Raw genomic sequence first — 27404 nt, 5'->3', positions numbered from 1 at the left:
ATTTTTAAATAAATTTTGAAATATTCGAGGAGTACCATTCAGTTTCAGAGGGTAAAACATTAAAAAGTAAAGGGGTTTAAATAAGTATAAGGTATCAATCGAACACACTGTTATCAATTCAGACAAAGCCAACTATTACTAGGAGAAACAACAGTTAAATATCATAAATGGCTTAAATTAGCGTTAACATTACACAATCACCAATCCACACAAAATGTTCTACAACTGAACGATACTCCTTCGCTATTTCAAGAAATGTAGAATTTTAAAAAAGGTAATAGAATTATTGGCACGATGTTTTGAACTATGGTGTGTTTCAACCATTTAAAAGAGCTTCAGTCTCCATATGGAGATGGGTCTCTGGAACATCGTCACGTGACCTTGCTCTTTGCCACCGATCACGTAGACGTAGAGGGGGAGGTAAGGGTCCACGTACTGCGCGGTTTCTTTGATGTGCTTATCGGGCTTGGCCCGGCCGGCGCTTCGAGCCCGCTGATCCGGGTTCTTCTTCTGGTGGTGGTTCTTAACCAGAGGGAGATTAACGGGACGACCGGCTCGTCCAGAGTTTCGATACACCACCTTCGTGTTCCTGTCCAGGATTCCGTCGTAGCTCAATAGTTCCAGAATGTCCTCTTCGTCGGTACTGCGGTGTTCCGTCGTCGTCTCAGTCGTCAGCATCTTGCCGACCGATTTTTTCTCGTCGCTGGTAAGCATGGACTTGCCCGATCCCGGCCCGAAGTAGTTCGGGTTGCAGAACCCGAAGGGACCCTCTTTCTGGCCGGGTTCCTTGTGCTTGATGCCGTCGTCTTGGGGAGTGTTGGTCTTCACGCTGTAGCTGCTGGCGGAGGACAAGCGATTGACGGTCTCGATGCTGTAGTAGTCGGACGTGGAGGATGCAATTTCTTCCGATTTCTCCCTCATGTTCTGGTAGAGAGGGTTGTCCGCGTAGCCCAGGTGAGAGCTGTAGCTGTCGGTTCGCTTCAAAAGTTTCAGAGTTTCGTACTCTTCTTCTTCGGTCTCTGTAGACTCCACCTGCAAACGCAAAATTTATAATATTCCAGTTTCAAAATGTGTGTAGAAATAATTAGTTAAACACTAATTTAGTATTTAATTACCTACCTCAACAACACTCTTGATAGCAGACGCCTTAGCTTCAACATCAGTCTCCTCGTCAGTCAGATACACGAGCTTGGAAGCTTCAACTGGTGTGAGCACAGGCGTCGGAAGAGTCAGCAAACTGAAGTTGGGCACAGAAATAGGATCCCTGGGGATCTTCTTGATGTTGCTGTCGAACTCCACCCTCTTCTTCCTGGTCTTCTCCTTCACTTCTTCTTCTTCTTCTTCGTCAGACGATGGGGAGTTGTCCGCGTATTTCTTCTTGATGACGTAAGCCGATTTGGACTTCACCATCGTACCTATACCAAACACGATCGTAGTTACTGGTTGGTCGGTTTAGTTGAAAGGGATGACTGAATGAGTAGATAGTAATAGAGAGATTTCGTAAAAAGAAGCAATATGTTTAAGAACCATGTGAAATAATTAGGTATGTTCCTATTTGGAGATACTGTTTGTCTTTGTCATCAAAAAGCTGCCATTCCAACTGCCTAAAAATTTAGGTCCACAAGAAAGTATTTTGATGTTACAAATAATGATTGAGTGTACCGCAGGCTCGTAAATATCTAACTAATCAACGTAAGTCGTAAATTTACGTGCACAAAATATGGAGAATATGGAAGGATATCTTAAATGGGCTCATGTGAAACAATGTTTTAATTTTTTGACGTTAGACAGCTATAATAATAATTAAAAAATGAGAATGCGGGACTGTTTCGAAAAGACATAATCCTAGAAGTCGACAATAGTTCCGCCATAACAATTTGCTCAGTTTTTAGATTAGCTCCAAAAGCCATAGCTGGTCAAAGGCTTGTGAAATGTGCAGGAATATTGTAGGGCTGTATTTTTTTGTTCGAATGCCTTTTCAATAACCGCTGTTAGTGTCAGATTTAAAGCTACATCGGGCTGATAAATAGGACTTGCATCTATTGTAGATTCTATATCACTTGGTTGGAATATGCCAGCTAAATATTCTACGAATAATTCAGCTTTTTAGTCGTTCCGTCGAACTCATTTATTTCAATCATTTTAATAGGCGGTACTCTAGTAACTCAAACGGCTTCAAGTTTTCCAAAATAAGCTCCTCAGGAGAATATTAAACGCTCCATGGTTTGTCAGAAATAATCAAATTCATAGGGAAATTGGCACTCCAGAAATCAAGCACTTCATATCTCAATCATTCCACAAACAACAACTCAGCTCAAGTTCTTCTGAAAACGCGCTTGTTCGCGAGCTGGTCGACATGCTGGGAGCTTAACACCGCGTCACCGCCAACCTCCCCCCCTTTTCCAGGCTGAAACGCCCACATCCGTCGCTACAGTCATAACTTTTGCCCCCATACAACAGTACCCAGTTGTGTGTTAACTCAGGTTTGCGAATCAATAGAATCGCCGGGCCCTCGTGCCCAATAACGGCTGCCCGATCAGCGGGTGCCATATCCCCAAATTTAATACAGTAGCAGTAGTGATCCACAGGGGTCAACTGTGAGGCGGTTTTGGTTTAGTGTATTGGTAAGCCCAGAGGCAGTCGCACATAACCCGGTCCAACTTGTCACTCCAGGGCAAGTCTCCGCGACCAAATATGCGTCATGCATTCCACCACCTGGTTTTTAGGCCAGAACAAAAAAAAACTCTAGTAACTGGTCTTATAACACCCGAGTTGCTTTCCAGTTTCTTTATCTTCTGATTCGTCTGATTACTAATTATGTTAAATATTATTTTGTCTACAGCATTTCTGGTTCTCTGCCATACTCTTCTAGATTTTCGTTTTTCTTTTATCAATTCGTTAATATTAAAGGGATAATTTACCTCATATTCTGATTTCTTGATGTTGGGGTACTCATTTTGCAGCAGCTCAAATTTATTCAATTGTATTTCGAGTTTGCTGCTCAACATCGTCTATACTTATAAGTCTTACATTTAAATCAAAATGTATAACAAACTTGACGTAATTACTTTTAAGGAATATTGCGGAAGTAAGCAAATTTTCATTTATTCGATTGAAGAAATATTGGATTTTTGGAAAATTTCGATAATTAGATATATTTTGTACTATTTCGTATAATGTTTAAATATTTCCTGCAGCTGTAGCATTCCTAAGAATTTTAGTCATACACCTATGTGTTTTGTGTTCTAGTTTACCAAAAGAAGCTTAATTGCTTAAATAATAAGACCTAAAACGTTCGTAGTTTGCATTTTAGACAGGCTGGCTATAAAGCCGAACATGGAAAACCTTTGTTTAACAAAATAGAGTTAAACAGAAGTCCCTCATTGTGGTAACAGTGTGTAATTGATTTTAAATACATGATATATCTTCATTTACAATTTTTTTTGTATTGCCATTCGAAAATGAAAATATAAATAAAATTTTGGCATTAACAGAAGTCAATCTGTGAATGTTAGCAAAACGTAAAAAGAACAAAATATCATTTTTAAGGGTTTCCAAATTGAACTAAAAGCTTAGGAGGTATTTTAATGTATTTGTGGGTGAAGCAATATCTGGACTTGATTTCATCCAACTTAAAACTTAACATAAAATCACAGCTTAATAATATTTTATACCAGTAAATACTTGTATTTTTTAAGACAATAAATTTTGTCCTGATATTGTATTTAAAAATAATTAACTGTTATTTTTTTATTAGGGAAGTCAACACAATCACAAATAACAAAACATTTTTATTGCTACAAATATAATTCAGCTTATATGGACATTGTCGAAATATATACATATAATAAATATATATTGGAGAAAATATTTAAAAAAATAAATGGTCTTAAAAAATACATATATTGTATTTAAGGCAAGTTAGATTTACGATAATGTAAAAATTTTCATATTACCGAAATTACAAGATGTCCATTTTGCATTTGATAGTATTTAGAAACATTTAAGTCCCAATATGAAATCATTTATCAACTAAAATTATTATTACACACTTATTTTCATATGAAATTCTACTATAGGAATAAAAAATGTTTCAGACGTTCATTGAAGAAACGGAAGTTATTTAGTGTTAGTATATAAATTATATTAAATTACAATTGTAATGAAAATAGTTTCTAATTTCTGATCTGCAACAAATTATAATAAAAGATGAGTTCGAGTTAACAAGTTTGTGGATCAGTATTAAGTAAAAATATTATTCGACTACTTCAAATTCCTTTTTGTTCTCTCAAATCTGTTTAGTTAGATTATGTAATGAAATAAGAAAATTTTAAAATCTTAAAAAAAATTATTTTATTTTAAAAACTATTTTATTTTGCAGAAAGAGGTGGCAACTGTTAGACGTCCCACTCATCACTTTATTAAGTGAAACATAAATACACACAATCATCGTCTTTACAGTAAGTTTCCTATTCCCACTACATTATCAACAAATAGGTAATGATGATGAAAATGTTATCCAGAATATAAACCCAAAATTTCGAATAGGACACACTGTTATAATAACAAGGTAAATGAGACTAGGCTACATGAAAATGTTTAGCGCAAAACCGTTCAATATTTGAATAGTGCCAAATTGTATTACCCATTAAAGATATTCTTAATGAAATGGCATCAACCAATGCCAGATTGATTTTGCTAGCTTGGTCGATGTAGTGGTCAAGAGGACAGAACAGTCCCTTTACTGTTGCGGATAGTCGCCGGTTCGAGTCCTGCTGGGACATGAATGTACTTTATGTTTGTGGTTATAATTACTGTAAAACCCCATGTCTTCTGCGATAGTCTCTAAGTTGGCCACTGGCTAGTCGAGGACCGTGGTTCGGAACCCATGTTAAACTGTAGGTCCACTCCAGATAAACAAACCCTCGTTGGTAAAAAGGAGACTTTAAAATATATTTAAAAAGCATTGATTTTAACATTGATTTTGTTAAGGAGTAAATTATTTATAGAAATGGAAGATTTTTCTTGGATCTATTAAACCACATGTGTAAAAATAAAAATCTCTTAACCAGCATCTTAAAAAAATAATGTTAATTTTGTTTATATTCTCTTTTCATTATATATACCAAGATGCTGTATCTCATGCTCCAATAAACTCCATCAAAATTGGCTTATTATTCTGCTAGTTGATCTTCGATCTATCTCTTTTATTTAATAAATCGATTTTCAGGATAAAATGTTAAAAACAATGATACGGTGCACAAATTTTATATCTATTTTCAGATGATTAAAAATGGAAAATACTTTCTTGCCAACTTAATAATGTTTCAATCAATTTCATCCATCAGTTATATTATATCTACAGTGCTTAAAAAACTTAACCTCAAACGGCAATACTAATAGAAGCTTTTTGACTCGCATTCTTCAGTGATATGGCCAGAAGGACTTGCATAACCTACAATAATGTCGCACAAGCCATGTCGAACATGTATAAACAAAGATTAGAACAATGAATAAAGTCTACAATGGGTGTTAGAGTGCTCAAAGCTGTTAAGAACAAAGCTTAGAACAACAAAAATAGGAAAAAATTACCACGTTTACGTCTTCGTATATATCTTACAAAGCATGCTAGACCTGTCTCCAAATAACCCCCGTTGGTGTAGTGTATTAGTGTGTAAATGTCATCAATCATACAAAACAACTTTAAATCAATAAATGGAAAATATCGGGGATATTTTATAACACCAGATTGTCTAAAAATAATGTCGGTTTTTGTTATCACCAAATAATAAATTTGTTGTCAGATCTATAAATTAATTTTAAAGGATTTACAACAACGCATCTGGTACATTTGTAACCAACTTCATGTTGAACCCTCACTAACAGGCTTCACTTTTCAATATGCATTATTTCTTCGAATTTCAACGAGAAATTCATGGCATTCTGATCAATTACAATTACTTTCTTTCTAATTCTGAACCAATTCAGATGATGAACATGATCAATGCAGATTTTGCAACCGTTTGTTGAGCTTTTCCAGGCTTCGACTTTAATATTTTCATGCATTATTGACATAAGTGATCCACTTTCTTCATCCCATTTCAATATACAGTCGCAAATGAAGATTAAGCTCATTAAATCCACGTGGAACCCAATTATCGAACTTGTTTTCGTCTCCAGTTATAATAAGTCAATTGAAAAGTCCCCGGCCTGACACATAGATGGCGCTACTAGAATTAAATCTTAATGTTTAGTTAGCCCTAATCCTCAAAAGGTGCGTGTATAAATTTGAAAGCTGTCGGATCATTAGTTTGTGAATTATAGCATTTTGAGTGAAGAAACTTTTGTTATTGTGAAAAAACTGGATAAAAAAGAATTTCGCGTGTTGATAAAATATTGCTTTTTGAAAGTGGGTGTCACGAGAGCTCACTATTGACCAAAAATCCGAGTGGACTGCACACGATGAACCCACTCCAAAGCGTGGGAAAACGCAACAGTGGGCTGGCAAGGTTATGGCGTCTGTATTTTGGGATACGCATGGAATAATTTCCATTGACTACCTTGAAAAATGAAGGACCCTCAACAGCAACTATTACATAACGTTAATGGACCGTTTGAAGGACGAAATCGCCGAAAAATGTCCGCATTTGAAGAAAAAGAAAGTGCTGCTTCACCAAGACAATGCACCGTGTCACAACTCATCACATTCACACACTTCCTCATCCACCCTTTTCTCCAGATTTGGCCGCCAGCAACTATTTCCTATTCTCACATCTCAAAAGATTGCTCGCTGGGAAGAAATTTTCGTCGAATGAAGAGATGATCGCCGAAACTGAGCCCTATTTTGAAGCAAAGGATAAATCGTACTACAAAAATGATATCGAAAAGTTGGAGGGTCGCTCTGGTCTATCACCCTTGAAAGGAATTATGTTGAATAAACAAAAAAGTAATTATGCTGAAAAAATGTGTTTTACTATAGTAGGCCGGGGACTTTTCAATTGACCTGTTACCATATATGAAAATGGTTCAAAAATGTTTTACACCCAGAAACCTGGCGATGGCACGAGATATCAGTCTAGTCGAAATATATCAGTCAACCTCCATATTTTTAAGAATTTCGTCGATTTCACTTAAGCACTCATCTCCATAAATAACACCCAATTTTCAATGAGCCTACACAAGCGCCTGTTAATACGAACTAATTCAAATCAAGTGTAGTTCGCATTATCGAATAATAGACGTTTTATCAAAAGAAACATTAATACATAAACATAGATTTGAAACAAACTAAATAAATATTTCAACACCGATAATTATTTTATTTAGAACAAAAATAAATAATCTTCAAATGCCTGTGCCAATAATTTACAAAGAACGAAAATATTTGGGTATCAAACTTCTCTTTCAGCCCCAATCTAAAGCTTGGTTAAAAACGTATATAGCTTGCGCGTCAGTCACTACATTTCCAACCTATAATTTTCAGTCTAGAGTATGACTAGGTACATTACATACAACAGTAAAGGGGTACCCTTTAATACAAGCTAGAAACGTTATTCGTTGGTTTTGCTGCTTTATACTCAGGAGAGATTTTTCAGATGATGCAGCATATGTTTTTCTGATAACATTTTACAATAAAGACTACTTTCATCAGCGTTATGAACTTGTTCTATTCTTAAGTTTAGCACAAGCCTTCGATAAGGTTTAGTAGCAGGGCTTTATATATTAATTAAACAATATGCTGCAAAAACAATATGTAGAGATATCAACACCATATATCTCCAATAGATTTTTCAGAATTAAACAAGAAGATATTCTGAACTAAAAGATATACAAGCAGGAGTGCCTGGGACTTATCCTTTATTACTTTATATTAGTGACATGCCAAAACTTGAAGGAAATACGGTAGCTATATTTGCGGATGATACAGCACTGTTAGCAGTGGGCAAAAACCAAAAAAGCATAAAAATAGCCCATTCAAAGTTTTTTGTACATACGTGATCAAGATGTGTAATGTATTGCCTGTCGTAATTTGCAAATTCGTTTCAGAATCAGACAATATTTTCCTTCTCTTTTTATTCTAGTTAAAAAGAGACACAATGCTGGGTGATAAATTCGAACCTGTAACCGAACCAGCCTGACAAAGTCGTCCGGTTGTCAAACGTATTTATTTTACGTCATTATTTTATTTACATTAGAATTTTGTTATAGGTCAAAAACAAAATAAACTAAAACTCATAGTTAATGTGGCAATATTGCAAAATTCTTGAAAACAATAGTAATAAGAGGTTACAACTCTAACCTATAAACTATTGTGGCGGTATAATTAACTGTAGTTTTTAGATGTACTATATTTTTGACCCGTTATTTTATTTGGATTAGAATTTTGTTATAGATCAAAGACAAAATAAACTAAAACTCATAGTTCAATATTTTTTGATATCATGTCAACTGTATCTATAATCTTTTTTTTTTCATAAAAATTTAATGCCATGACTCATCATCAATATCAATCAATAATCGACGCTCGAAGAGAGTGTCCAGTTTTCAATCAACGCTCTGCCGTTGGTACCACAGGATTTTGAATATTCTTCGCCAGATTTGGCAATAAGCCAAAGCTGTTCTGACCTCGGACAACATTAGTTTCCTAACTTTAAAATCGTTTTCGATTATCTTAATTCTTGTCTCTAAAATCAAAGACGTATGTATTTAATTTGATCGAATCTGCGTCCATGAATTTGTTACTTAACTGTTCACTGGTTCACCGTCGCCTGACGTGTGACCACGTGTGAACGAATGAATAACATAATCTCGAAGAAAAGCATGACGAATTTGCCTTAAGTATAACGCTTGACCACAAAACCTTAAACTTATAGATCCCATATCAATCTGTAATAGAAATAGAAATCTCGAAGCTATAGAGATGGATTGCTAATTTAAGCATTCGAAACAGGTGGATATTAATCTTTATTATAATATTGGTTCTTTTTTCAATAGCCTTCAGGCTCAGTGCGAACTACATCATGAAAAATGTTAGAATACTCAGCATTTAAGATAATAATTTTGAAATCTTATATCAATTCAATTCAACAATCGACATCATTTTTTAAACAAGCCAATGGTAATTTTTTAAACTGTTGTTTTGTATGATTTAAATCTTGAATGCATTCGCTAAACTATTTGAATAACTCACCTCTAGATGGCGTGGCTATCGATTCGGGTTCGACCAGAGTCGTGTTTATTTCTTGTTGAGGACTGGAGTGCTGCCTGAGCAAACTTTCCGTGCTGTCGGTGGCCTGTCCCTTGGAGAGGACGGTGTAGTTGCATTTGTTGCTGATTCTGGAGATGTTGATCTGGGATAGTTTTGAGATCTCCTGGAGGAAGCTGTTTTTGGAAGAGCGGTTGTCGCCATATTGGTGCGCTAAGGTACTACCTAAAACATAAAATAAGTAAGCATACTATTATGTTAAGAAAATTTCTATAAAAAATGGCAAAAAATGGAATTCTGGGGGTAGAGATTTACTTGTTTTTTGATTTGCAAGAATGCTGAGTGTGCAACACTGGCTATATATACTAAATAACTCAGTAATATTAACTGTATCACTGATTTTATGTAGAGAAATATAAAAACCATAAAATTTCACACTTATTAATACTTTTACATCTTTTACACTCTTTTATATTAATACATATCGCTGATTAAAAACATGTAGGTACCTCATACCTGCACCATGAAGGATATGTTTGATTGGAATATCTTTTATCTACCAATTATCAACATATGTATTTTTAAATTATAAATAGAACATTTACGATTACAAAATCATTGTTATATCTGAGCGACAAAGCCCTTATGACACCACTTCAGGAATATACTGTTTGACATCCTATATCTTATATCATGAAAGCTATTCTTTCATAAGGACATTCCATCCAGGTATCCATCCAATTTTTATTTTAATTTTGCATATTAAATTCCATTGTATACCAAATTCTTTATATCCTACGCATAGTTGACCCTGCGTAAGTAAAATTACACATAAATATCACTCGGTATTATTTATATGAGTATATCTCATCACAAGATTACAGAAAAAAATTGAAGTTTGGTTTGGTTTGGCTCCCTTGAAGATTTTTAAGTTTGGGGCTCCTATTTTGGTACTATATATAGATTTGAAATGCATTCATTGCTTTTATTGAATGAATTAGGGAGGGTTTTCCATGCTATTTTTTGCATATCTAAATGATTCAATGAGATATTTTTATTACCAACTTTTTATTTTTACCAACTATGGGTTTATCTGGACTGGACCTATAGTTTAATGTAGGCATCGCATCACGGTCCTCAGCATTAAGCCTACCCACTGGCGAATGACCAACTTTAGAAATCATCCCAGAAGGGATCCAGTCTTACCCAGCGTGGTTACTGGCGTGACTGGGATCATTTTCCTTGTCGGATTTTACACTCTTGCCTAGAACAATCGCAAACATAAATTTACGACCATGCCCAGCAGGATTCGAACCCGCAACTATCGCAACAGTAGGAGGACCGTCCTATCTACATATGTTATATGTCCTATATATGTTAATGCTGCGTAAGATATATTATTGAGTAATTTTAAAGATATTTAATTTATTATTTTAATTTATTGATAAATTATATTTGTTATCTTACAGGTTGTTTATATTCTCTTTTCTTTTAAAATTAAATATGTTTATAAAAGATTAAATAACTTAGACAAAATATATAAGCTTAAAATAATAGGCAGTAAACTTAATTAAATTTGAGCTTGAAATTCAAATTAGATTTTAGGTTTATTTGAGAATTCCAGAATATTTGATAAACTCTTCAAGTATACAAATTAGTTACAAGAACTATAACCTTGGTTTGTTATTGTAGTGTTTATGTATTCATGAATGACCATATTACATGTTTTATATTTAATTCCAAATTACCCACCGTTACATGACTGAACTAGTACCCCTCTCTCTACCGCGCCGAACTCCCGCTCCTCTTAAACGTGAAATTCGCATCAAAAACGGTCTATGCCGATTAGCTCGATTCACCCTTGATACTGCAGACAAAAGGGAGGCGAACAGAGCATGCAAGGGGGTAAGTCATTTCTCGCGGATCAAAGACTGTATGGCCCCCTTCTTTCTGGCGTGTCTCCAAATGCCCCGTGGGAAAGACGCACAATGTCATCCCCCCCTGAAGTCAGCGGTTACAGGAAATTTCGCAGTCATTGACCAAGAAAAAGTCGAGCTCCTCGCAGAGACCTAAGAGGCTCAGATGAAATGCCTCCCCCCACCCGCAGAGAACACTAAAGCTGAAGACAATGACACTGTCATCAACGAATCCAACTCCATCAAAAGATCAGTAACCTCAGCCTTTCTTCTCAACCATTTCGTGTCTCCAAAGTCTCTACAGACTATGATCGGCAAACTTCAAACCAAAAAATCTCCAGGTTTCGACGGAATTTCGATTACCCTGTTTAAAAAGCTCGTGGAACTGGCAAATATCATTAACTCCATCATGAGGCTGCAACATTTCCCGGCGTCTTGGAAACACGCACATATAGCGGTTATACCCAAGAAAGGAGCAAAATCATCTCCATCTGATTACAGGCCTATCAGCCTTCTCAGCGCCATTTCGAAGCTTGCCGAGAGGGCAATACTCTACGCTTTCAACTCTTTCACAAAGGACAACAACATCATTCCTGATGAACAATTCGGCTTTCGCACTCAACGCTCATCCGTCCTTCAGGCTGCCCGTCCGGCCGCACACATCCATCACGCTCTTGACCAACATAAAAATCTTGGAGCAGTCCTTTTGGCCGATCAGCAGGTGCCATATCCCCAAATTTAATGCAGTAACAGTAGCGATCTACAGGGGTCAACTGTGGGGCGGTTTCGGTTCAGTGTATTGGTAAGCCCAGAGGCAGTGCCACATAACCCAGTCCAACTTGCCACTCCAGGGCAAGTCTCCACGACCAGGTATGCGTCACGCATTGCACCGCCTGGTTTTAGGCCAGAACAAAAAACTGGAGCCCGGATATTGTTTACATTAACGCAATTAATGATTATTTATTGATTTATGTTATCGAGATTCTAATGTTTTATTAATGAACGTTAACTCACCATCGGTATAGTTGAACTTAGACGGTTGGAACACGTAGGTGTTTTCCGCTGGTGCCACCCGATTACTTGGAAGATACGAGGAGTGTCTGTTGCCTCTGTCCACCGAGTTGGACGTCCTGGCTCTGACCCTGACCGCCCGGGACTCGTAAGACAATCTCGACGTCCCCTTCAACATCAATTCGGACACGATCAGGGCCCTGCTCTCGCTCCTGGGCTGGGGCTTGACGCCGTTAATCACAATCTTCTCCCAACATTCCAAGTCTGCGATGGAACAAAACTTACCATTGACCACCGTACCCGCACAAAGAACTAACTCACCGAAATTAAACTTCCACAAATCATTCGAGCTCTGACCGCTACGTTCGCCACCAAACAGGATCATCGAGGATGGCATCTTGCAACAGGCGTGACTGTGAAGGGGTCCTGGATTGATCTTCGTCTTTATACAGCTCCACTGTTTCGTGTAGAAATCGAATTTCCATAGATCGCTCCGCTCATGTAGATCCATCATGCCTAAATAGAAATAATACAAATATGTTATACACTGTTTTGGGCCGCAGGACATTAAATAAATTCGTTTTTGACTGATTTTACTACTTTTTACTATCGACTGTATCAGTCGTTTACTTTTAGTTACTATTTTCGGTTCTATTAGTATATATATATATATATATATATATATATATATATATATATATATATATATATAGATTTATGATTATTTTGATAGTTTGCTTGTAAATAACAATATAATGTATATTAACATAGCAGCATTTTGGAACGATATTTTTCAAAATTGTTACTGTTAATTGTTAGTTAAATTGTGAATGATAAATAGTAAAATACTTTTATATATACTGTATTTATGGCAATAATAGGTAATAGTTCTTTTGATTAATATCTTGGTTTCGATCTAAATGTCTCGATTTTTGTTCAAGTCTTTTGATTGCCAAAACTTCTTTGCTAAAATCTTGAAGACAAAATTTATATTCGAAAAGTTCCAGAAATTGAATTGATTCGAAACGTGTTTGCAGTAGCAGTTAAATTTCATAAAAAATATTAGCTGTAAAGAGGTCATGAACTATATTCAATATTTATACTAAATATTTCTATTAAATACATTTTCTGATAGTAAAACTCTTCTGTAATATTCAACAATTTTTTTTCTTGGTTATAAATACAATATATACAAATAAATATAAATATAAGTACAAGAAAAAATGATGGTCGCGACACTTTTTAGATAAGATTTATTTTATCAGCTGGTAAGGCAGGAAGTCTTTTTTACAATCTATTTTTATTATTTTATAGCAGTAGAATGATGCATTCAACTAAACGTTCTGTAGTGTGAGAATATTTTGAAAGAGAATCCTCAACTTCTGCAGTATTTGGTATTACAAATAATACTGAAGCGATACAAGAAATTATGTCAAAAGAGAAATATTCCATTCTAACTTCAAACAATACAAATACTGTACTACAACTCGAAATTCAAGACACAAATACTGACGACGAATATATTTCATTTGAAGACATTTGGATAAAAAAAACATATATATATATATATATATATATATATATGTTAATTATTATATATGTTAATATATGCTAAGATAGTATATTACCTCCATAGATCCACATACATTCCTCATGTATCACAGCTGAATGCTTATGACGAGATGGCGGAAACTGATCCGAACCTTTGCTGGGTGGTGTTGATACCAGATGCCAAGATTCTGTCTCTAAAATCGAAATCACCACCCGTCATTATCATTTCGCACTCAAAACTCCCTCTATTACCAAAATGGAAGGCCCACAACTCCCCGCAGGATCCCTTCAGGTCCTGGTATCCCCCATAGACCAGCATCGACCCATTATGGACCAGCGACGTGTGACCTCTACGGTTTTTCGGCGTTGCCACTCCTGAATCAAAGAATATGTTGGTTAGAACACATATAGTCTAGCCAATAAAACAAACTAATGACGTCATCAAAATTTATGACGTCAGCACGTCGCAATATTGCCCCATTAACTTTGGTTTGAATTTTGATTTGTAATCTCTAATTACACTGCGTGACGCAATTTTTTTAACATAAATAATATGTATGATGTACGTGTTTTGATCTTCTTATTCTAATACAGGGATGTTTCACGAAATATTGTTGTGTTTTCTGTTTGTGGGACAGTAGAGACACCAAAAACCACTACGACGTTAAAGACTGGCCACAAGCAACTGACTTTCTTTGTGGCAAATCAAACGTTAAAAATGAACTTCTTATTCCACAAGAAGATATGATTCATCCAGCCATACACTTAAAACTTGGATTAGCCAACTTGGTGGCGCAGTGATAAAGGTGATAGGACGGTCCTCCTACTGTTGCGATAGCCGCGGGTTCGAATCCTGCTGGGGCATGGTCGTAAATTTATGTTTGTGACTGTTTAAAATTTGTGATTGTCTAGACAAGGGTGTAAAATCCGACGAGGAAAATGATCCCGGTCACGCCAGCAACCAGGCTGGGTAAGACCGTATGTCTTCTGGAATGATTTCTAAAGTTGGTCACTTGCCAGTCAATAGGCTTAATGATGAGGACCGTGGTTCGGAGACCACGTTAAACTTTAGGACTAATCCAGATAAATCCATAGTTGGTAAAAGAAGACTTTAAAATGTATATAAAAAAAATTGGTTTAATAAAAATTGTTGTCCAGACTATACAAATGTTAAAGGATTTTTGTATCTTTCAATGTTTTCTCTAAATTAAGTGATGATAAATTAAAAGAAGGCACTTTTGTTGGCCCATAAATAAGAAAACTTATAAAAACAATGAATTCGATGAGAATTTTACCGCGATAGAGTTAGCGGCTTGGTTATCTCTAAAGAAAGTAATTTTCATTGATTTTTAGGCAATCTTAAAGCTGAAAATGTCGAGTTTTTAGTGAATGAAGTTTTCCTACTGTCTGTACATACCTTTCTTTGTTTTAACTTTTCTCCAGCTATTATGTCGGATGTCGTAGATCCATAATGGCGTTTCAGTGCTCGCGGAGAAGCTGACTTCGCCGCCGAAGACGTAAATATTGTCCTTGTAAGCTACGGCAGTGTGTTCCTGCAAGGAGGGCAGCTTCTCCCCTGCTGGCTTCAACTGGCTCCATTGCCCCGTAACTAGAATATTAAAATCAGTAGAAATTCTTACTTGATTATAATTATATATAAATCAGAAGGACAAGAATAGGGTAATCTGTTTTTAGGATTAAAGGAATATATTAGATTATTAACCAACTTCAAAAAAGGTGGTGTGATCAGTTAATAGTAGTTAAAATAATAAGTGTATATAGCAGAAAATCAAATACGTGTAGTGAATAGGTTAAATAAGGTTTTTGTTTATTTTCATTTAGTTATAACAACGCTTATTATGTACATATTTTATTTCAAACCGTTTTTTTTTGGAGTTAAAAATCTAAGTTTGATTATTTTATACTTTTTAGTGAGTTCCTTATTTATTGATTTTTTGTTAAAAGTATCTTACTTTTACATTTTTATTGACTATTAGTATTTTACAATTGGAAAAATTAAAAAATAATATTCAAAAGCTATATTGTGATTAAGTATTCACCAAACATTTTTATGTGTTATTCCCGTATTCATTGCTTATCTATTAATGCAAGTACAACATAACAAAAACAATAAATTAATTTTTAAATTAAGATTATACTAAACATAATTAATGTGACGTGAAATTAATTGAAAAAATTAAGTGTTTCAAGGTTTTAAAAAAGCCAAATAATTGGAAAAAAAAAATACTGTAATTTATTTCAAGTCAAAAATGGGAGTTATATTAACGAAAGTTAAGACATATTGATCAAACATATTATATGGAAATATGGCAAAAGAGTAAACAGAAATTATCGATTAAAAATATATTCCAATCTTCAGTATTTAGGAAATTTATTTTGACTTGATTGGAATTGATGACCAAAGAGGGCCTCGAAATTAATTTTCAGTCCAAAAAATATTAAATTGATGGAATAATGGCCCCGTAAAATGAAATACAATACTTAGTTTGATATAATCGATATGAAAGAAGACAGATAGGATATAAATTTACTATGAAAAATAGTATTGCTGCTTTTGTCATTTATTATAAGACATATATTTAATTAATTAGTAATTTAATACCATATATTTAGTATAAGATAAATAGTGAAGAAGCTTTAACTTAAAAAAACAGATATAGCTAACATTCATTGATTTAAAAAGGACATTTGAGTGAGTAAGAAGAGAAATGCAATCCAATGGGTTGTATTAGAACAAAGAGGTGTAAGTAATAAAATGATAAGAACAGTTCAAGAAATATAGAGGATAAATATCAATTCCCTTATTGCAGATAACATGAAATCAAAAACCGTCAAAACACAAGCAGAAAAACTAGAACAAAGCAGAAGTCTAACTCTGATTATAATATTAATGAATGCAACAAATAAGGAAATGTCAACACAATTTGTCAAACAATTTGTTGAAGACAAATCGCTTAAAAATAATTTTACGATAATAGTAAGAAAGTTATTGAATGTACTGGAAAAACGTGTGGATAATGAGAGATATATTTAATATAGAACCCCACAATAAGAATAATTACCAAGATATGGTGATTATCACAAAAACCCAATAACTTCAACTCTTGCAATGGTCAACTTCCTGGACGTTTTGAATACCCTTCAGAGGTGGATTTTCATTACTCATATTTCCTAATGTCTAAAATTATGACTATTCCTATAAATAAATGATAGTTGGATCCAACTTATATTTATATTTTTTATTTTTCAATATTTAATTTATTAATGTTTATATTTTTTATTAATAGCATACCTACCATTACCAACTTTGAATGTTAAAGGGTAGACATTAACAAATAAAAACTTGTACATAAGTTTTGTGAGTAAACATTACATTACATCTATATATCGTATATATATATAAAACATACATCATCTATATAAAATACACTTATATTAACTTGATATTGAAATAAACAATATTTTATAACATAAGATTTGTTTTATTTCCATTGCTAAAATGTGTTATTTTCAAATTCAGTGCTTTGGATTATTATTGAATTCATATTGCTTTTTTTTGTTTTTCTTTAATGAATAATTATTATCACAAATATTCTGCAAAACACAAAGAAACATCTAAGAGGAATATTTAATATTTACTAGGTGACTAGTTATTCTCTATTACTAGTGAATAGTTAATTTCAAGAACTAAAAATAACATGCTATTTTTAAACTAGATGCATTTTTCTGTTTCCCTTTCTTTTTATTTTTTTTTTACTGGATGTTCATATAAACCTGCCGAACAACCATTGTTGTTGTCTAAAGCATTATTTAACAACTTAATACTTCTTAATATATTTTCGATAACTGCAATTAAAGGAATTGAATGTAACACACTTAAATATAAGAATTGTTAAATATCACTTTTATTTTGACTTTCTACCAAGTTCGGTTTTGATCCCGCCTATTAAAGTGATTTAATAACAGATAGTTTTGTATAACTTTCCTAATATGACTTGGACTTATAAATTATGCTAATAGGGTATACCATAATTATCCTAGACATAAAAGAATAATGTAGATGGAAATGTAACCTTAAAAACATTTAAACTATCATTCTAAACTAACCAATTTTTAATCCCTATTATTAAAAGTTAAATAAAATAAAATTAAAATCTGTATATAATACAACATTCATAGTTGTATCTATTTTAACTTTTCTGTTGCTGATTTTTAAAAACCTGCCCACTACACAAATGCACATACGAAAACAAAACTACGTGATCAATCCAATCACGTGACCGTTCTTTCAAATGTACCAGCTCTATTGAATTTAAACAAATTTCATACGTACTCATGCTTAGTGTAAACTAGAGCAGCCGGCCACCGAGAAAAATATCGATATTTCGATATATGTTATTGATATTTTAAAAAATATCATTATATCGGAGAAAAAAAATATTGATTATATTGTTATTTTTTATAAATCCTTACAATTGAGTACCAAAATATACTAATGTTTTAAAATCAAGTATCAAAATATACTAAATCTTTAAAAGTACCAATTTTTTATAACGTTTAAAAAATATCGATATATCGATATATCGGTCAAAAAAATATCGACCAAAAATATCGATATTTTTTCTGCATCCCTAATGTGAACCAATGAGATTCTAGCAAAGCCGAATTTTGGTGTCATCTAAATAAAATAGTAAATTAAAGTAAATTAATAGTTTTATTGTTTTAAACTCCTCGATATTTCAATAATCCTCCCATATAAATTTTACGCAGCGTAGAAAAACATGTCCACCAGTGAATATCAATAATTGTCAACTCCCGCAAGCAGAGGATGTATATGTATATATCTTGGTATGCACTTAGATCGACGCCTAACTATGTACTATGTTTCAAATGAAGTGATACGACGCGATATTCCTCTAGAACCAATAACGAGTGTAATTTAACGTGTTTGTGTGAAGTACTTCGAAAGAGTGTCAGTGCATACCAATGTACTCGCTAATCAGCTAAATATGCGACGTAATAGTGAAGTGCGTAGACTAAAACGTTAAACACCATCTGATCTGATTATTGAAACTGTAAACTATAAGAAATACTTATTGCCTATTGGGCAGATTGTGGAACAACTAAGAGTAATAAAAAATATATATTTCAACAACTTTTTCTCTCTTTCAACTTTCAAATCTTTTTCGCTAAATAGTTTTTGTTTTCTAACCCTTTAACTCACGCAGTCGGTGAAATTCCTCGAGATCAAATTAATTATCAAGAAAAGAAGACAGTTTGGTAATAGATCCGTAGATACTCGAAGCGTTTCTTGGTGTAGTTAAGTGGAGTTCGGGCAAAAGTATCGCAGCTGAAGCTGTAAGGGCACGAAGGGTGGATTGAAGGAGCTCAACTACCCCTAAGAACCATACGTGCTTTGATAAACACCCCTAGTCCGGGCACATACATCACAGTCACCAATGGTGGATTGAAATTGCTGTGATTTAACATAGTTTATTGAAATTGAACAGAAGCTTGCAGTTTAGGGTGAATGGTCATCAGATGTGGATTGCAGTAGCTCAGTTTCTTAGCCGTAGATTATTAGAATCTTGTGGAGTCACCAAAGATGGGAAACCGTTCCATAGAATCATGAAGGGATGCCATGAACATTTGGGTTGAGACAGTGCCATTTCGAAGATCTTCAAAGGCAAACTGGCGGGTGAAACTACAAACGACACTAAAACATAATTTTACAATAACTACTAACTATCCAAGTGGAATAAGAAGACAGATTGATATGACCCTATGACCATTTCTTTAGGAGGGAGGTGTTATATAATGCGGTCCTGACTATCCGACCATCTGTATAGAAACTAACTGAATGGTGCACAATTGAGAAGGAGGAGTGTGTTTTCTAATAAATAAGAATCCTCAGCGTCGCTTTATATCGCCGTTCAACAAGTCGCCTCTTCTTTATGTTAACACGTTCGCTGCCAATAACGCGCTAGCGCGTAATGTTGAGCTTTCCTTGGACGCTCCAGCAACTCAAATGTACAATGGTCTTTCTAAGCCCTGCATTTAGTTCAGCATTTAGTACTTATCTGAAGACTATAGGTGAGTCATTGACGTACTTGCTTTCGATTCTTCCGTGTTGATTCATATGTATTATATTGCATATAGCGGGAAATAATATCGATATCAGGGCTATCTCGTCCTAAAAGTGGAAAAATAAATATGAAACGACTTTCCAATTTACGACTTTCGTTTGTCGGTCATAAAAAGGTTACTAAAGGTTCCGTCCAAACCTACATCCAGAGCGGTTATCAGCGAATATGTTTTGAAAATACAAGAAGAGAAGAAAGCAGGAAAGGTAATGAGACAGCAATGTAAAAATTGTTATTTACTAAAAAAATGCAGTGCATGTACTGGATATCCTGGTTACAGTTTAGACTGCGCAAAAATTAGTCATGAGTAACCTCTTATGATTTATTTGAATAGGGTTTGTATTTATTTTGTGATTTTTAGTGAGAAAATTTCTATTAGCTTATGGTCGTTCATTTACTACTATTGACTTCTCAATTTACTTCAATAGATATTTTGTTTGTTTGCATCTTATTTTAGTAGTTAAATAATTCCCGTTATATATATAATTTTGTTATGGTATATTAAATTATATCTTCTAATCAACAATGTATTTTCCTATTCTGCCCGTTTTCATTTGCCACGCGCTCGCGCGTTACTCTGTCATCAGCAATACCTCAGTAACCTCCGTGCCGATCTGTCTCCGGCGCGTAACAAAAAAAACGTAGTCGGCTTCTAGGGTAAGTATCTGATCCCAGATCGAGAGCGAACGTGTGAATGTGTTCTGAACCTTTTCACTTATTATCACTACATAGTATAAAACAAAGTCGCCTTTTCTGTCCCTATATCCCTATGTGCGCTTAAATCTTTAAAACTACGCAACGGATTTTGATGCGGTTTTTTTCAATAGATAGAGTGATTCAAGAGGAAGGTTTATATGTATAATACATGCATAATGTACTAAGGCAACATTGCTAATTTTAGAGGTTTCTAACGTGATGTCGTAAATTAACCTATTTTTTAGGCTTATTTAGCAATTAGCAAAAACGCTGCCTAACCCTACGAGTTAGATCAAATTAATGTACTACAGTATTGTACACCATAAAAAGGTCTACAAAAAAGTCCGCGATGGTATATGTTTATCTTTTAGGGATAACCCACATTAACCATTTTTATTGTTTACTTTTTACGTGAGAAAATGGCTTATTTACGAAGCTATTTTAAGCAATACGGCATTAATCCTTATCGAATTAAGTACCTTAAATACAGTGTGCAATTAATATAGATCAATATGGTTCCTTACAGCATGTAAATTAAACAAATATTTTCGGAGATATTACAAATTTAAAATTTGCGTTTAAAAATGTGTAATGTAATAAAAATTGTATGAATTTAGATATTCCAAAGATAGCAGGAAATCTTCATAGTAAGTATAGGGGAAGAGGAATTGTTTTACTCCAAATTTAATGCGTGCAGGCCAAGGGCAGTAATGAATGAACCAAAAATACTGGATCGATTTTAATCATGTTTTCATTGAGTGACATAGGCATATATATTTTATGCCCGTGCAAAGTCGGAGCGGGCCGCTATGTTTTTATATACAACGTTCATATTTTTTCAGTAGTGTATTTAATTTAGTATCAGCATTGCACCCGTGCGAAGCCGGGCCGGGTCGCTAGTAACTTATATATTTCTTCATTTTTGTCGCTAAAAATGGATTTATTCAATATACAACAACAATTATATAATAACAACATATTAGAACAAATATTGTTTTGTTATGAAATCAGATGCTGTTACATCGTACCGGGATATATTTATATATTTCATTGTAAACGCACTTAAAGTTAATGAAACAATATAAATAGGAACGATGAATAATAACAGTTGCATCAACTAACAAAAACGACATTGAAAGACTAAATAAATAATAAATAGTAGATGTCGCCAAATAAATAAAAGTGTCTCGAGCAGTCGATACCCTCCCCAAGAGATTAATAACATACATCTTTTAGAAACTAACCATGTTTATCACATAAGTAACACCCTCTTGATGCTATTTCACCGTCGACAGTTGTTTACCTCAAACTAGAAGTGTCCCTAGGGTTTTACTGAATGGTAATCGATATATTATTGGGGATACAAACACATCTCTGCCGCTTAAGACGCCATGCTATAAATTATGCTTCAAAATATTGGTAATATAAAACAACATATCGAAATAATGGTCGTTTATCAGTAATATAACTTCAAAATGTTAGCAATTTTATGTCATTTTAAGTAGTGTTGCGAACAAACGACTGAAATCGACTATCGACTGTTTAGTAATCGATTACATTTTACTATCGACTGTTTCAGTCGCTATTTTTGGTTCGACTGTTTTTACTAATGACTGTTTTCAGTTGCTATTTTCGGTCCGACTGATTTTATTACTATTTACTATCGACTGTTTCAGTCGTTTACTTTTAGTTACTATTTTCGGTTCTACTAGTTTATTCGACTGATTTTTAACGTTCTGGAATTGTCGTCCTAGCCACGACCTTGAAAGTAATGCGCCTAATTTATGCTTATATAGATTTATATGTAATATATGTGGTTTTATGTTTTCTTGTAGTTTGCTTGTGAATAACTATATATTGTAAATTAATATAGCAGCATTTTGGAACGCTAGTCTTCGAGGGTAAAAAAAGTAAAATTGTAAATGATAAATAGTAAGATACTTTTGACTGGAATAATAGGTAATACTTTGGGCTGGTATAATAAGTAATACTTTTTTGATAAACTTCCACGATTTTTGTCCAAGCCTTTTATTTGTTAAAACAATTTGTTTTTTCCTAAAATCTTGAAAACTAAAATTAGATTCCAACGGTTTCAGAAATTGCATCGATCCAAAAGATTTGAAGAATTTTTCGCAGTAACAGTTTTTAAATTTCTTTTAAAAATATTAAGGATAAAGAGGTGAATAAAGTATATTAAATATTTGTAATAAATACATTTTCTGATAGGAAAACTGTACTTTAATGTTCAACAATTTATTTTGTTGGCTATTAAGAAGAGCACCACAGTTTTTATTTGTTAACGAATGGACAATCTTAACAGAATGCGTTCAACTTTTAAAGCCCATTGAGTTAACAGCCACCGAGTTATCTGGTGAAAGATATCCAACGATGTCTTTAATTATACCGTTAATAAGAGGACTGCAACATCCCATCAAATCCAGGATTTTAACAAGTCAATGGGGAAAAAATGACAAAATTGTCTATTAGATGTCATCAATAAAAGACTGGCAATTTTAGAAATGCGCACGATATGTGGGAAATACACATTTTTAGATCCTAGATTTAGAAAACAGGATTTGGTATTGCAAATAATGCTGAGGCGATACAAAAAGTTATCACAAAATAGGTATCTTCCATTCTAACTTCAAAAAATACAAACATAGTTCCACAACTCGATATTCAAGACACAACTACTGACCAAGAATGTATTGACATCTGGAGATATTTTGATAAAAAAATGGCTAGAATGAAAAAAGTAATTACTCCAAGTCCTGCAGCAACTTTACGGATTTAGCAGTATTTGGAAATTCCATTTATTGAGCGTTTAGAAAACCCATTGGATTTTTGGCAAGCCCAGAAAATTAAACTACCTGAATTATATCAGTTACACGTAAAAAATTCCTCTATACCCGCAACATATGTCCCATGGGAACGAGTTTTTTCAAAATCTGGGCAAATAATTAACGATCGAAGAAATCGCCTCACTGGAGAAAAGTTCAACATGATTTCCGTTCAAAAATAAATAAAACTTTTATATAAAAAGGGATTATCATGGATTAGATTTTTCAATGATTAGGTATATGTTTACATTTGATTTAGTAGCTATGGTTATTGAAAATCTTTAGTTTTTAGGTTTTGTTTAAGTTGTATTGTACTATTTATATTTATTATACCATATTATTTTAAAATAGCAATTAATATATTAAAACACGATAAAACATTTGTGGTGTTATTATTCTATTCCTTTTTACACATCCACAGAATATTCAATATAAAAGTAACTCTACTTTCTTTAAAATCTGTCTCGCTTTTACTACCATTGGAGAATATAAACACATTTAAAATTAACTGCTCCAAGCATTTATCTGCGTTCTTTCCTATCTCACATTTTATACAGACAAGAATTCGTACATCTTCGTCTGACATGGAATGGAAAAAAACTAAAATAGTAATTACTATTTTCATGGAAATCTGGTGCCAACTGAAGAAACAATATTTATTATGAAAAACAACACGAAAGCTTCAAAGATACTTGTGCCATGCAACAGTATTTTTAGTTATTAACGCTTATCTACATTCATAAATTTAATTTGTAAGCATATACGTAAGTTTAGGTTTAAAAAATGTCACTTGTAAAGATTTTCCGACACTTTTCAAGATAAATGTTTACTGAAATTAGAAAAATTAGAAATGAAATTAAAATATATTAACTTTGCATTTATTTGGAAAAATGTGCTATTGAAACTCTTATTGTATTATAATTAATTAGTAATTAGTGTGAGAAGTATAAAAGAATGAAATTGTATTGATATATAATACATTTGTAGTATTGTATATCCAAATATGTGGTACTTTAGTAAATGGTTTATGGTATAGTTAAGGTTCATTGTTTTATATTCTTTAATTTATAATTAAAATTTTAATATAATGCTGAATTTTTTTTTACCTGCTCTAAATTAATATATCATCTTACTGTTTTTTAAAGATCATTTTTACTATGTATTTATATATGTGTGATATATATAGGTCGATATAAAACTTATGAACATTACCTAATACTATGCCGATATCAGAAATTTGGTTATAAATAGAATCTACCGCACCACAATTATTTTTAATGTATCCTAGTGTTAAGTACATCCAAAGAGCGTCATCTCCCAGTCAGATAAATGTGCGTAGACTACACCATTCACTACCATCCGATTTCATTAATGAACATATTATTTTACTGTTTTATTAGATTATTTATATATTTTACACAGGAAATTCTCCTATCTCCATATCGTTCACCTCAAACAACAAAAATTATAACCACTTCTTCGCCGATCACCACCACAGTTTGCCACCGCATAAACCGTTATATATTATAATCACTGCTCGGACACGCGATATCAATATCAAAAAATCATCAACAATTCAGAATAGTGGAGCTGATAAAACGAAATAAAACAGATTCCTTACATGTATTATACGCTCAATTTATCTCTTCATTAATTATAAATTAATCTTAAATTATTTTATCTCAATTTATATTAATTTACTCTCTATATAAGTTAGGATATATAGAGAATAAATGATTGTTCAACGCTGCAATATATTCTCCTATATATAATGTATGTTCTGTGTTTACCAAATGCGAAACTGGTTAGTACCCCTTACTCTCGTCTATTTTTACTACAGGATAGATCATGTAAACTGAAGTCAAGATCTGGTGAGAGCAAAATCCGATACACTACACCAAAAGCAAACACACTGTGTAAAGATGATCAGGCGAAATAAAACACATTCCTTACATTGATATAACATATTATATACTTAATTAATCAAAAATATTGTCACACAGACTGTATTCCGGAAAAAGTATCCAAAATATAGAAAAATAAGTATGTTATAAAGAAGGCATCCAAATAAGACAACCTATGAATATGTTCATACTATCAATCAGAAATTACGACGACGTTAATAACGTTTTCACTACAACTGACATCATAGACATACAAGTACGGTTTTTAACAAGTAGTGCCCCTGAGTATGACCATAGATAAGCTATACTCAAAGGTGAGGTACTGTGCTAGAGATCCGAGATATGTAAGTAAAACACCAATGAACTACCAAAACTAAAACATCGAACGCTGTACAATGCAACAAGGAAATGGATCTAAGAATAAGGCCTTCAATCAATCAGTATCTAGTTTAAAAAATAATAAAAGAACAAACAACAACAAGAAAAGCTTATTCATTTATTGACAAATCTATTCAATTAATACTAGAGATGTTGAATAAATTCGTCAAGCATATTTCTAAATAGACACGATAAATTATTTTGGAAAACTACTTTTCCCGGAATAAAAGTTCACCAAAACCGAAAACCGAAAGCACCGTTTCTTTGTTATCCTGGAGTATTATTGAACAGCGTGTTGCTATCACCGCATATTATCAATTTTAAAACGTCGTTCCTGGTGATGTTTAATATCAAAGATCATGTTAAAAACTTATAATAGCGGATAAAGTATTCACGCCACCAATACATACACGAAAATCGCGCTCACCTAAGTTATATCTCCAGAAATCCTTCAACGGCAGGTTGCCGTTTCGTCCCCCCAACACATAAACGTTCTCCCCCACTATCGTGGCGCTATGCTTCGCCCTAGCCGACGGTGCCTGTCCATGGGGATCATCCGGAACCACCGAACTCCACATCGTTCACCTCAAACAACAACAATAACAACCAGTTCCTCCTCGATCATCACCACAGTTTACCGCCGAAGGGCCAAGTAGAACCGACCATCATCGCGTAACCGTCACTGTGCCACGTTCGTCTCTGATTCGGTGCCATCGTCCCCGTTAAACCCCTATTTTAGTCACGGACACGTTCGGCACACGCATAATATCGGCAATGGGGCGCTCTAAATATCCCTCTTTATTCCCGGAGTCGAGACGCGCATGATCCCTCGCGAATAACGGGACAATGCGGGAAGCTCCACACCGGGAGTTTTATTGATTTAGTTCAAACGGTGGACGTGTAGTAAACAGCGATGTAAATACGGAACATTATCCCACTTCCCAACCTCCTTCCCCCCGATACCATTTAATATCGCGCACAAATAATTGAAAATACCACCGAATATCAAGAAATGTCTTAACTGATATTAACTTGATGAACATGTAAGCTATAAGTTCAATATTTATACAAAAAAAAAACGTGTATAACTGGTTGAATAACTCCATAGCATTGAATCAGTGACAGCGAACCAAAGGCTACCACGCGATGATACACTATAGGCACTCATTTTAAGGAATTACTATAGTCCATCCAAAGTAGCAGTGAACCTCAATCATAGGAAAAATAGAAATTTCACGGTATAGGCGATCTTGGGGAAATGTTTTGTTTAGTTCAATCAACGGTAGCGCTGCGATCGCAAATTGTGATTGGCTAGTTTAAATTCCTGGTGCCGCCACTAACATGAAACGTGATTGGTCGATCTAATTGTGTGAAGTCAGCATTTTCTATGGGCGTCCATTTTTAAGTTTGTTGTTTGTAGGTTTTGGTTTTTGTTTAGATCAAGAAATTTTCGTTTTACGTTGTGCATATTTTCTGCTTTACATTCATTATTATGGAGTGATAATATAAAAATTGATGACAATGCGTCAGTGTAGTAAAATTTGTAGTGAACCGGGGTAAAAATCTACTATGGAAATTAGACATCGTTTCCCAAATAATGATCTCGCTCCTTTCCAAAAATCGGTTGATCAAGTAAATAGTAGTAAGTTACCTGGATAAACCACAATGCAAATATATCAACGTCATGGTGACTGTCACGGACATTAGTGAAAAATTTAGAATTATCCTTCCTTCACGAA

At 33.9% G+C, this 27404-nt stretch overlaps 1 protein-coding gene across 2 annotated transcripts; it reads right to left on the bottom strand.

The window, feature by feature from the left end:
- Positions 1-185: 185 nt before the first annotated feature.
- On the bottom strand, positions 186-26374 carry LOC143200250 (uncharacterized). Of its 2 annotated transcripts, XM_076410668.1 has the most exons (10): positions 26093-26374; positions 15101-15292; positions 13936-14058; positions 13761-13877; positions 12454-12648; positions 12136-12396; positions 9191-9430; positions 5593-5634; positions 1120-1415; positions 186-1032 (listed from the first exon to the last, which is right to left on the bottom strand). In XM_076410668.1, exons 1-10 carry the CDS (start codon positions 26241-26243, stop codon positions 325-327), a joined length of 2325 nt encoding a protein of 774 aa, XP_076266783.1. In that variant the 5' UTR covers positions 26244-26374; the 3' UTR covers positions 186-324. The 2 variants fall into 2 exon arrangements, with proteins under 2 accessions (XP_076266783.1, XP_076266784.1); XM_076410669.1 differs by lacking the exon at positions 5593-5634.
- Between the last annotated feature and the right edge of the window lie 1030 nt (positions 26375-27404).

The sequence above is a fragment of the Rhynchophorus ferrugineus genome, unplaced genomic scaffold (genome assembly GCF_030347505.1).
Source record: "Rhynchophorus ferrugineus isolate W39M unplaced genomic scaffold, kcgeb_rfMv2 rfM7, whole genome shotgun sequence".
Lineage (NCBI taxonomy): Eukaryota > Metazoa > Arthropoda > Insecta > Coleoptera > Curculionidae > Rhynchophorus > Rhynchophorus ferrugineus.
The sequence above is the reverse complement of the archived record's forward strand: the minus strand, read 5'-3'. Positions and strand labels throughout refer to the sequence as shown.